A 12,893-nucleotide genomic window follows, 5' to 3' on the forward strand; every position below is an offset into this window, starting at 1 on the left:
ACGAAGAGGCGCCGAATCAAGTTAACATGCAACATCTAGAATCGTGAATGCAGCATTGTTTGATCTATGAATTGCGTTAATTAAGATTAGCGTAATGATTAATCGTGATTTGGATGGAGAATTGAAACGGGCGGAGTCCGGTATGCACGAGGGGAAACACTGAGTAATCAGTCCGAGAAATTCGCACGCAAATCAACAATTGCCAGTTGCGTATTTTTTTCAGACTTATAAAGAATAAATCTCTTGCGAATATTAATTTTTAGATATCAACTTTATATCATATGCTACTTAATTTCTTCTTATAATTTTATAATATAGAGGAAAAGGGGCTAAAATAACGACTTTAAAGTTTATCGATTTTTCATTTTTGTAGTAACGTAAAAAATAATGATTAATTTTTTTGAGTAGCTAAAGCCTTACCTACAATTTGCATAACTTAAAGCGTATATAACTACATTATAATTTCTTTTCATTTAAATCTTTTGAGAACATGTCAATTTACTCACGTATGAGGAAAAGATGACGAAGGTTAAGAATAAATTTGTATTCGCACAAAAAATAATTTTCACAAACTTTTTATATTGTTTCGTTATTAAAATATCTGTACAACACATTAACATACAAAAATAAAAATTTATATTACATATATATTATGAAGAGGAGGCATGATTTGCGACAATGCAGCTTAAAGAAAATAAAATCTAGACATGAGTAAAAATAAAAACAATTATTTATTCATCATCAATTTTAGAATTGCATGTCTGTGATGATAGCATCGCAGCCGCTTGGCCGTATACAATTGCACCATTATGTTTCACGGCGATAAATCTATAGCCTCTGGATACCGTCCAAAAGTCTTCTTGCACGAAAGCACGGCGGGATCGCACGACATTCCAAAGGACGTCTCTGTTCGACAATCTCTCGCGGTTTTTCCTCTCGTGGGATCCAGTCACACCCACTCTCTCTTCTCTCTCTCTCTATCTCTATCTCTCGCCTCCCCCCTCTATCCTACCTCACATTCAACGCATTCATTCCTCTTTAAAAGATTCAGAAAAATAAATAGATAGATGAATAGATAGAGAAATGGAGAGAGAGAGGGAACGGAAGATTTGATTATAATAAAATCAATATTTTATAAAATACAGGGAATTGTATTTTCATGAGCTTTTTTAAGCTAAGTTAGAATGATATATGTTTTTCGCTAAAGTACAACATACTTTTCGTTGCCTCGGCGGCAAAATAGAATAGAAAAGTTCGATCACAATGTAAGGTTCGTAAATCTCCGAACGTAGAAGTTCGTGGGCCCTGGAATGCAGGAACCCGCACAAAGTAAACTAAAAGTACAAAAAATTCCTGGAAAATTCAATATACCGAAAATATAAAGGGTATAAAATTCCACTGGTGTATCTGACAAAAAACGGAAGAGGAACGTGCGTTCCTACAAACGCGAGCAATAAAACCTCAAAATTAATTGTTATTTTTATTTATCCTCTTTTTGTCATATAAAAGACGAACTGACGTTTCAGTGCTTTTTTTTATTTATCGCAATGACGATTTATAACGATTTATAAATTTATAACCGCGATAATGTATTTTTTTTCTATATCTACGCAAATGTAGAAGCATAAGAAGGGTTTGAGACTCTCAGTTTGAGAGACGGCCGTCATATACGTCTGACGATAATAAATTCCTCTCACTATTCTCTGCATGTCTGGCGGGTCACGGGCGTTTTTCACTGTCGGTGCGTTTGACCGCACTCAAAGTTCTTCGTGGCGTCCAGAGGAGTGCAATTCTCGCCGCTGTCGATGCGAGTGCGCCGAGGAATTATTTCTCGGGATAAGGGCGGGTTTCCTGCCGGGCTCGGCGCCATTAGTAATGGTTTTAATTTGTGCGGCTGAAAGTTCGCCCTCGCCGGCCTCGATCGGCGCGAAATCGATGACGAACGAGTTAGGAACGCCGCGCGCTCCTCGGAAATGGATTCCCTAAAGAAAATGTACTGCTTGTATTAAATGAATTCTTTCTCGCCGCGCGTGAGTGTGTGTGTGTGTGTGTGTGAATTTATATTTATTAATGTAAAATTTAATTAGATTTTTTTAAATTTTTTCGCTCAACTATACACACTCGAAATAAATTTGTATTCATTGCGACTCTCGTTTTATGAAAGAATTATTAAAAGCTTGATAGCCAAGATAACAGTGACGATATTTTATCATATTTGACGATATTTTACACACTCTCTAAAGCCGTGTAACATTTAAAAGGCGAAAAGTCACGGGGCATTAGAGTTACATTGAGCGTACCGCCATCCTCCGGGTGCGTAACCAACTATCGCGCCGTGTTCGACTGCACTCGACGTAACCACTTGGAAACTCGATTTCAATCCATCACGGAGGTTTGTGTCTCGGCTAACTCGTGATCTGTTATAACCGTCGTGATACCTGTTGCTACACTACTTCTATCATTTGCATTATTTGGACATTTCTCTCGCGTATTATCTAACGAAACAGCTATGCTGTAAATATGTTCTACTATACGTCTCATATTTCGAAGCGCGAAAGAACTATGCCAATATGTTCGTCGAGTCTAATTAAATAACTAAAACTGAACGCACTCAATGGTCAGAGTCAAAGGAAGATACGAAATGTGCCATCGATTTAATGTTTTACTCAAATGATAAACTAAATGCAATCCTTGAAGTTCTTTCAATGGTAAGGACTTTATGCAGATACATGCAATTCCCTGCCAGAAAAATTATAAATTAACTTCTTTTCAAGCATACATCATATCATATCTTTTATCATATATACATATATTTTTTATTTTTAAATAGATAATATCTTTTTTTTTTGTCATATTACACCTTTTTAACTCAGACAACACAATGTCCAAAATCGGAACATATTTAAAACATTTTTAAGGCATGTTAAAAATGTCTACAAAAAAGATATTTTAGAGACGCTTTAAAAATGTTTTAAAGACGTTTTCCGATGTCCCGATCGTGTCCCGATTCTGGGTATTGTGCTGTCTGAGTAAATTTGATTTCACACAGACCTTTTCTTTCTTTGATTTAGTAAAGAATTAGCGAATGAATTCCTATTGATTTTTACGAGTGTATTTATTAAGATTATTGCTATTAATATTTTTCTTCTTAAATATCACTACTTGCACGCGTAAGAAAGGAAGAACAAGTCCACGAACGTGAAATTTGTAAGGCGAATGAATTTACGAAGCGACGCGTGCAACGATCGTCGTTCGTCGCCAGCAAAATGGCTATAAAAGTCCTTTAAGTTTACGATATACAGCCGTGCATGAAAAACATGAAAAAGCTACTAAAATAGGTAGTAGCTGGCAGAATTTAATATGGCAGCTTCCAATATCCTTATTCTTCTATATGATGCACCTCTGCACACCATAACTTACCCCAAGCGAAAGAAATAATATGTGCCGAAAGAAAATGCTTTTTTTTTCACGTACTTTACAATAGAATGAAATCACTCTATTGTTGACAAAGTAAAGGTAAGATGATTTTATCAGATTGTTCTATCATTAATAATAGCATATCATAAACACTGCCCTGCTTTCCGTGAATTATAATTTTTTTCAACTTCTTGTGTGAGGTCGCATTTCAACGTTTTATATAGTTCATACATACATCGTTGGAATAAAAAAGAAAGATGATTCAATTGACATCTCATGTAATATTCCATTGAGCTCAATAGTCTTTTTCATTACTACGTCATTACTTTAGACCAAGTTTCCTGGTTAACTCATTTTCCGCTTAACTCGTGTTTAAACTAACCTGATAACGTAAAATTTATGTTTTTCTATTCATTGTTAACCATTAAATTTTAAAAGTTACCACTATAAAACCATCGGTTTTATGATTAATCATAAATAGAAAAACACAATTTTTGCATCATCATCAGTTTAAATCGCATGTTAATCAGAAAATGAAAAACCGAGCCTTAGAATAATCAAAATTTCATACTCGATACTTGCGCATAACCACAAGAAATAAGATAAAAAATGTTGGATATTAATCCCTCTGAACACGCTTATGCGAAACAAATATGACTACGTACTTAATAAATATTAAACGCGATTGCAAAGGGAAGACATAATAAATGAAGATACGAAGAATGGCAGAAAAATCTAACGGAGTATCCGACTGTGATCAGACAGACGAAATCGAAACAGCATAGCTCTGAATCGTGAATCGCTCTGAACGGCGGAAACGTGCGGCTAGTGTCCCGCACATGGTCCTCGGCCGAGCACGTGGGTCGCGCGAGCGTGATTGGCCGATGAGCACGTGGCTGCCGAGGTGATCGCCGAAGCTCGGGCGTCCTCGGTCGTTGTCGCGAGTCGACGACCGACGGGCCGGCGGCAGTCGCGCGCCGGCCGCTGTCACGGTTGGAGGTGTGTGTTTACGTTTCCGCGATGAAAATTCGACCTCCGTAGAGGTTATGTTTACGCGCGCCGCCAGGACGATGCATGTCTTTACGCGTTGATCTCTTTAAAGACAACCTTGCGGGACGTCCGTGTGCTCCTGGAAACACAGTCCCGATGATATTTCGAGGATTCCACGAACTCTCCCTGGCAGCGGATTGCACCAATGAGCGTGACAACTTCGGCAAAACCCGGTTAGTGAACAGCTATTTGTTAACCCTGGGCTGCGTGCGAAAACTCTACTCGACGAAGAGAGTAACACTTAATTAGACTAATCAGGACAGAAAGACATTTTGTTAATTGTATAACATTTTTTGTGTTACTTGTGTAACATTTTGTTAATTGTATTTTCGTAATAATACAAATACATGGATAGTTACGTAGTCGACGCGGACGATACATGTCCTCAATCACTTATTCCAGTTTGGTATCCGAGCTTCGAGTCGCGATGCGGTTGTGTACGGTTCGTTGGCGAAATCGATAACTGCCTCTCGAGCCGAGACGAATTGTTCTCGTAGTTTGGACTTTACTGTCTGTCACGTGACTTGTCAGTCGAACAAGTCCTCCAATAACTTTCTTCTCGTTTTCCTCTTGCTCCATTCGCAGCCGATATGCGCTCGAAATGATGAAATATACCGTTTCGATTTATTACCTATTTTTTACACGATCGTTACATGATAGACTGATAATTAAATCAAAGGAAAATTAATTTAATATAATTAACAGATTGGATATTAATTATATTTAACACACAAGTGAACATGTGCGTGAGAAATTGAAACAATAATGCGCGTGAGAAATTCTTAATGAATAAATTTGTCTTTGCATGAATGATCTTATTACACTCGTATCACACTCGTATTACACTCGCTCGCATTAACATTCCGCTGCAACTTGACGGTTGATTCTTGACGATGCGTTTATGAAATTTCTGGAACGCTCAAATCCCTCGCAGTTGATTGCAAGATTGTAAGCTCGCGTGATGCCTTATATTTCCTATGCAGATCGTTTAATTGCTTCGGTGCGCGATTGCGCACGTGAAAGGAAATTGAGATTACAGCTGAAGTGTGTCAATTAATGCGGAACGACGAGTAATTCGTGCCGTTAATAAAATTATGAATTTTCAATTATGTACTCTTCGTATCAGACTTGAAAGCCACGGTTTAATTAATAATCGTTAAAGTGCCTTTGATAGATTATTTACCGCGCGCACCGAACAAAAAAGTGCTACATTTAAGTTAATATTTGCTAAAATAATAGATAAAAATATAATATTTTAATTGTCCTTCAAAAATACATTACTGTCCGAGATCGCGTGAGATCCTAGACGGAGGAAACGAGTGATTCCAAGTATTTTAAAATTCTCCGAAACAGCCGACGCATTTTCAGGGAAATTTTAAAAGTCATTGCTAGATTCAGCTTTAAATCTTCGTTACTAAGGAATATTGGAGTAATTATTTCACTTAGATTAAATAAATATTAATTGAATGTAACACTTTTTTTTCGGTGTACTACATTCAAACAATATTTGTACAAACCAAGTAAAATGATTACTTCAAAATACTTGTTAGCAAATATTTAATTTGAACGTAGTACTTTTTTCTTTCAGTGTGCGAGAACTTTGATAAATTAGAATTTTACCAATTTTTGACGTATAATCGCAAAAGTGAGATTACAGTTATGCTTATATTAATGTGCATACTCGAGATATGATACTTTTTAGAGCGAAATTTTGCGATGAAATCAGCATTACCGTTCCACGCGCGTAACTCGCATCGATGCTCTATCGGTGTAGCATTTAATAAATATGTCCTATCGTCGATAAATAGCAGAGCTAAGTAAAATTTATAGCTTCGCACGAGAGATTCGGATAACAATAATAATTTTAGAAATGACCACTCGGCTCTTTCCGTGCGCGAGTTGTTAAATGGAATCGAAAAGCAGAGCGTAAATACAATAATAAATCGCCGTGCATCGCCGTGACATTATTTTCTATTCATCGCAGATCTTTAACTCTTAGTAAATTTATCAACTCAACTGCTACAACTGTATTGGTTCGAAAAATGGACTGTTTACGCTCTTAACGAATGATCCGCATATTATTGTTATGCATATGTTTATCACCGTTATTTACTTTCGTTTATTAATTCCGCCGGCAATAACGCGATCATAAAATCGATGAAGATGAAAGGTCAAATATAATATATGCCGCTCGCCGTGGCTGCAGTACAATCGTAACGCAAACGAAATCACGATTGTATTTGTATTTTCATAATAAAGTCAAAGGGGGAAGTTTAATATTGGCCGCGGCTTGCTAATTGTAGGTAATCGCGATGTACTTTGTAGCGATTATGCATGAGCAAATTATTTGCGAGATCAAATATCGATTGTACATATTGATGATACGATTTATTAATGCCAATAGTGCGGTTGGTAATTGCAACGTGTAAATCTACTGACGATTTTCGTTAAATCGACTGCTCGTTAGTAGAATTTTGGAAGTCAATCATAGCAGTCTATGTTGTGAAGATTATTTATACAAGGTATTCGATCATTTTCTCGGAATCCGTGCACATAAATCATGTGAAGCTGGTCACGTACCATTTTGCAAAATTCTCAATAATTAAGAATTAATTAACCTCTATCGCTTCTCGTGCGCTCATTAGCTCATACCGATTAATCAATTCCTCACTAACTACTGCGAATTTTGCAAAATGATAAATGACTTTTCTGTTCAGTTTCACTCGTTCTACCTGCCCACTACAGATCCCGAGGAAATTATCGGACACCCTGTATACGTGGTAAACAAGCATTGCCCTTGGGTTTCCATTCTTCGAGGTAAAAGGCGATCTATTTTTCACGATGTTCGAACACGAGCGAATGGATTAGAACGAAGTGTGCTTTCGATAGCTTCGCCCTCTCACTGATGGCGGCGCGAACGATTAAATTTCATTACATCGCGCCTTGAAATGATCGGACGAAGTTACGACACCGATATCCGGAGCGCTGGAAAAGCGAGAAAAGGACGCGATAGACAACGGTAGTATCGGGACAGGAACAACGGGGGAGGAACGAGGACGCCCTTTATCGAGTTTTTATCGCTCTCCGGCAAGATCGCGCCGCTCGGAAAATCCGCGGGACCGCATGCGAATTTCACATGCGGGCAGTTTACGAACATACACTGCTAAATTCGCCCGATACTGTACACGTCCTACCGTGTTATCGAATCGCCTATAAATTCGCCCGTATAAGCGAAAATCACATTCTGCTGACGGACCGCGCCAAGTATCACAGATCGAGGTAGGCTCGACGGACGTTGCAGCCGATTGCCTGTTACCACCCGTCGGGATGGTGAATCGATGGACTCGAATTCGCTTTAAAATGAGGAACGAACGGGGAAAATGTTGAAAAAAGAGAGAGAGAGAGAGAAGGGAATAGAGAGAACATCGCGCTCGCTTGGTAAGCGTTTCTCCATTCCCCGTGAACAGAGCCCACGTGTCGGAGGCGAAGGAAACGATCGTGTTAACGAGAATTCCGGAAGAGAGATTCACTAGCGTGAGTCGCTTTCCTCCTATTTTCCTCTCGGAGGGGCGATATCGCGAAGATGTTTTAGGCCGTAAATCACAAAAAGCCGGTGGGCGGTCGGACACGGCAAAGGGCGAAAAGGGACCGAAGGGGGATGGAAGGGAGAGAGAAAGAGAGAGAGAGAGAGAGTACGGAGAAAAAAAATATATTTAAAGTACCACGATCCCGGACTTTCTCCACCGCTGCGTTGTTCCACCCGCCCCTTCGCCCCCTTCATCACCATTTTCATGGCTCCGGCGCGCACTTCCGCTTCTCCCGTGCCATTAAGGCGTTTCCACGGACGCGACGAATTATCGCCGAATAAAACAGCGTGATTAAGGCAACCTGGACGCGACGTAGAACGAATCGGAAGAATTTCGCTCCAACAGCTCCCTCCTCTCCGCCTCCGAAGGATCTTCAGAAAGCAGCGGAGCCGAAAGGGAGGACCGGATATATATCCCCTCCAGATGTTCGCGGCCTTTCGCCTCACGACGTCCCCTAATTGCGAGATTACAAATTACCGGTTACGTCGCGATTCCTACGGGGGGATTTTCATTCGCGCGAATTAATTCCCACGGCGCTTTAATTGCGATAACGTTTAACCTCTCACTACTTCGGATCCCTCGTGTTTCTCGCGCGGACTCAGCCGCGCATCTCGGCGTGTTCGGGAGACTTTCTTTCGCGACTTCATTTTCCTAAGCTTTCCAAGCACGAGCTCCGTTTGCAGCCGTCAGAGTGGGGAGGCACTCGTGCGAAAAGGGACCGTGCGAAGAGTAATTTGTGACAATGGCGAGAGGGAACGAGATATGACGAATAGCGCGCGCGGGAGTCTCGAATTAATTACATCTAAGAGATTGAAAGGAGCCGCGTGTGTACGTACCGCGGCGACTTCTTCGTTTTCGCTGGTGAAAGAATTGCCGTAACACGTATAGTCGTACCACCCCGAGGGGATTGTTACTCGCGCCGTACAACGTTTCCCTTCTTCTCGCGACATTGTAAAGCTCGCGGCGCGGCTCGGATAAAAGAGTGGCAATTACTCAGGCCGCAAGTCCGCGCCGGAAGATGGAAGTAAGAAACGCATTCCTTCCTTCATAAAGTCGAGCGAAAGGATCGCCGTGTGCGAATACGTGGGATCCGCCGAAGTCGTCGCCGGCAAGTCTACGCACGCGATTCCCGCCACGCGCAACGTCGATTCGCCGCGGAAACTAAAAGTCGTGCCGTTGTTTCTTCTAAACCGCCGCAGCGCCGTCGTGGGAGCGGGTCGCGCGCCCAAGTTCCGCAAACTGTTCCCGTTTCGCGAGGAAATCGTGACATTGAATTAAAATCGAATAACGCGGGCGTTTGCTGGCGGCGAACGAGAGCGAGCCGCCACCGCGTCGTCGACGGCAAAACAGCCCGGTTATTTCGTAATTTTATCGATTTATGAGACAGCCGTGGAGAGCAAGAAACGCCTGAGTAAGAACGGAATGCAAAGTTTTCTGAATAATGCGCGTGACGTCGTTTTGTTTGCTCGCGAAACGTAAAAGATGTAGGAGTAGGATGACGGAGTAGGGGAGAGAGAGAGAGAGAGAGTTAATTTAGTTGACGTAAATTGAAAACCTGCTCTCCAAGCGAGCCCTGAGTTCTCCGAGGAGACTGAAACCGTAGTAGGAGTTAAATGACTAATATTCTGAATTACTACGTGGTATTATAGAACATAAAGCCGTCACGTTCGATAATTTAACATTGCTGCTCGCGCGATGTGCTTAATATAATACAAAAATAACATTCTCTCTCTCTCTCTCTCTCTATCTTTCTTCCTTTCTCTCGTGTGCAAATGTTTTGAATTAATTGTAAAAACTTATATATATGTAAAAAATAAATAAGTTAACAAACATGTTTATAACGAAATGCACATATTACGAAAACGTAATTTTCCTCTCTGACAATTTTTCTCTTTTATAATTAATTATAGAATTTTATGAACAGTTAATGTGTTTTATATATATATTCGTGTTTAATTTTGTGCCACAGTATGAAACTCTTACAATATATATTATTACGTTGAACATCCACGCTCATTATTTGCAAATTAATCTCTTTAAAAAGATTTAAAATATTTAACAATACTAAAACACGATATTTACATATATACGCACATAAATAATCTCAGTTTTATTATAAAAGGTGTCCTAGAATCAACGTATTTTTTATTGTATATAAGGTGGCCCAAGACAAACGGTTTTCGGACACTATATATAATTCTAGCAGCTTTCATTCTCTTCCAGATAACCTTTGAACCTTTGGATTAATCAATTTTTTCTCTGAATATATCTGAATATATACATTCGCGAAAAGCATCAAGTTACAAGCTTAGATAGCCGCTCTTAAATCCCCTGACCGACCGTCATCAAAATTTGATACATAAAATAATGCGAGCGACGGTACACTTTCCATTACCACGAGGATTCACGAATGATACTCACAGCATATACGCGATATGTAAATTTCTCGGCGAACGCGCTCCACGTAACATTTTCCATGGAACGTCTCGTGTAAGGCATCTCGAGCAAGACGATAGCGACCATTGAATCAGACTTCGAGCGACAAACGTTTACACAAAATGGTAATTTCTTGGCCGCTCGCAAAGTCCGCGAGATTTCACCGACCGTAAATTGAAAAACGCGCTGGTCCGCGGCAGGACTCTTATGAATTTTGCGAACGGCGAAGCGAACGCGCATAGCGGATATCCTGCCACCGGTCGGTATTTCAAGGTAGACTTTTAATTAACGCACAAGCAACGTAAAAAGACAAATGTCTGCTTGAAGAAAAACGCGGTTAGTTCCTGCGACTCGAAATATACTCATGATTTCTTTACGTTTATTTATACGCCCAAGCATGATTAAGTTTCCCGTATAGAAGATTTTTCAGTATCTAATTGGAATCCAGTTCGATTTCCCAAAATAATGATGAATTTTAATTGAGAAATCTACGCGAGTTCTGGTTACAAATATAATGTTTCAAACATACGAGATTCTCTCATCTAATAATTATCTCTCTAAATAGGAAAAACAAATCCTATTTAAATATTTATATTCATATTAGCATTGTTAATGTGTGTGACTTAATTTAGAGAAATATAATGAACCTTTAAAACTTAAATCGTGGTTGCTGTAGCAATATTATTAAATTATTGCGGGAAGATATATTATTTAACGTGTAATGGCACACGCTCCGGATAAACGCGGTGAATCATAAGTTCCACACTAGACAGAGATCCTGAATTCCATATATATATTATTAAAATCTCCCTCCAGTTAACTCCTTATTCCACACCTTGGAATAGTCATCATTCAATTTATCGTGTTGCGAAAAATACTATCTCAGATAGAAGTCGAATCGATCGAGTCGAGGAGTCGAGATTTTATGCAATCATTCCAACATTTTCTCAAACATTATTTCTGATTTCGATGTTACGCTACGATTGACCAAAATATACGAAACATTGAACATTTTAATATTTATATTTTACGTACACATAGGCACACACGCTACACGCGCGCTCTGTTAATACGTTCCGTGCTGGACTGTTATTCCGCGATTTTCAATTCACGTCATGTGTACCGAAAACGGTACACGATGTGGAGCTTGATAAATGTGTTATAATTATTTAATATATGGTATTTTGTAAATTGAGCAATTATTTATTATAAAAGTTGAATGTTCAAAATATCAAATGTACAGTAAAACTGAACATTGATATCGTAATAAAATAAGCTATTTTGGAACAACTTTGGATATTTTTAGAATTTATACTGTATATGGGACAATTTCTACGCGGTTTAGTTCTAGAATAGAAATTTGATGGATCGCGGTCTCGGACGTGATGATAAGCGTCGAATGAACGACGCTTCCGTTAGTTTTACGATTTATTTGAGCCACAATTAGTTTTGATTATATAGCGGGCGTCATTCCGACGCTCTCGGGTCGACTGTGTTGACGTTGTGTTTTGTGTTTAGGTAAATGTGCGAAGTGTGTCGAGCCACATCCATCATAAACATAATTCATGCGGTAGTGTTCGTGTGAGGGGCCACCGAGAGTCCGCGGCGGTGGGTTTTCGAGATGAGCTATGAATCTGGGTTGCCTGGTAGCCTGTGTCTTCGTCCTTCAGCTGCTCCAGCTTCCCTCAGTACTCTACGCACTACCTTCTGTCGTCAAAATCGGTGAGTTTATAACTTGTCACTTTGTTTTAACAATCCCGCTTTGCAGGCTCTCGAATGCGTGTCCCTTCTAATTGTCACGTATCTTGAAACGACTCGATGAAACGATAAAATCATGACGAGAGGATACGTTATTTAAGGGCGCATTTTTAAATCAAATGTAGAAAACAAATAACGCTACACGCAACTATAATATGTAAACAATATTTTCATACAATGTGCGCGTTATATAAAAATGCATAATTTATTTCGTATGTGTATAGCGGAACAAAGTAGTTAAGTAGTCATTTCATACATGATCCACGGACATAGATACGCAATTGAAAGCATGTTTAAGTTGCGCCATTTCGATTCTGATATGAATCCGAGTTTGAATCCGAAGGATTCAACTAACGTGCTTCTTCTCGACACTCAAAACAAAATACAGATATTTCGCTCACGTGTGCGGACTCCCGGCACGCCCGATATTATTTATTCATCCTCTTCCGCCGTGCTGCATCGATTTGACATCGCAATACTGAAATATCATTTCTTACTTCGCTCGAAACTGAATCATTTTGTATCGAGCGAGGAAAAGTTTGTCAAGCACGAGGGTGGGACTAGACGCACAACTTGATATTTTGTCCTGACACTTTCCGAAGCTTGTCCTTTCCCCTTCCCACGCGAGTTGCTCCCACCCGAAAA

General features: G+C 39.7%; 1 protein-coding gene across 1 annotated transcript in view; it reads left to right on the top strand.

The window, feature by feature from the left end:
* The first annotated feature begins 4,401 nt into the window (after window positions 1-4,401).
* The window catches only part of LOC106744815 (glutamate receptor ionotropic, kainate 2-like), a 151,212-nt gene continuing 142,720 nt past the window's right edge, over window positions 4,402-12,893 (top strand). Inside the window, exons 1-2 of the mRNA XM_014619856.1 lie at window positions 4,402-4,640; window positions 12,009-12,212. Coding sequence (XP_014475342.1) covers window positions 12,119-12,212 — 94 coding nt within the window. The 5' untranslated portion in view covers window positions 4,402-4,640; window positions 12,009-12,118. The remainder of the gene's footprint in view (window positions 4,641-12,008; window positions 12,213-12,893) is intronic.

The sequence above is a fragment of the Dinoponera quadriceps genome, unplaced genomic scaffold, assembly GCF_001313825.1.
Source record: "Dinoponera quadriceps isolate SergipeBrazil2010 unplaced genomic scaffold, ASM131382v1 scaffold1308, whole genome shotgun sequence".
Lineage (NCBI taxonomy): Eukaryota > Metazoa > Arthropoda > Insecta > Hymenoptera > Formicidae > Dinoponera > Dinoponera quadriceps.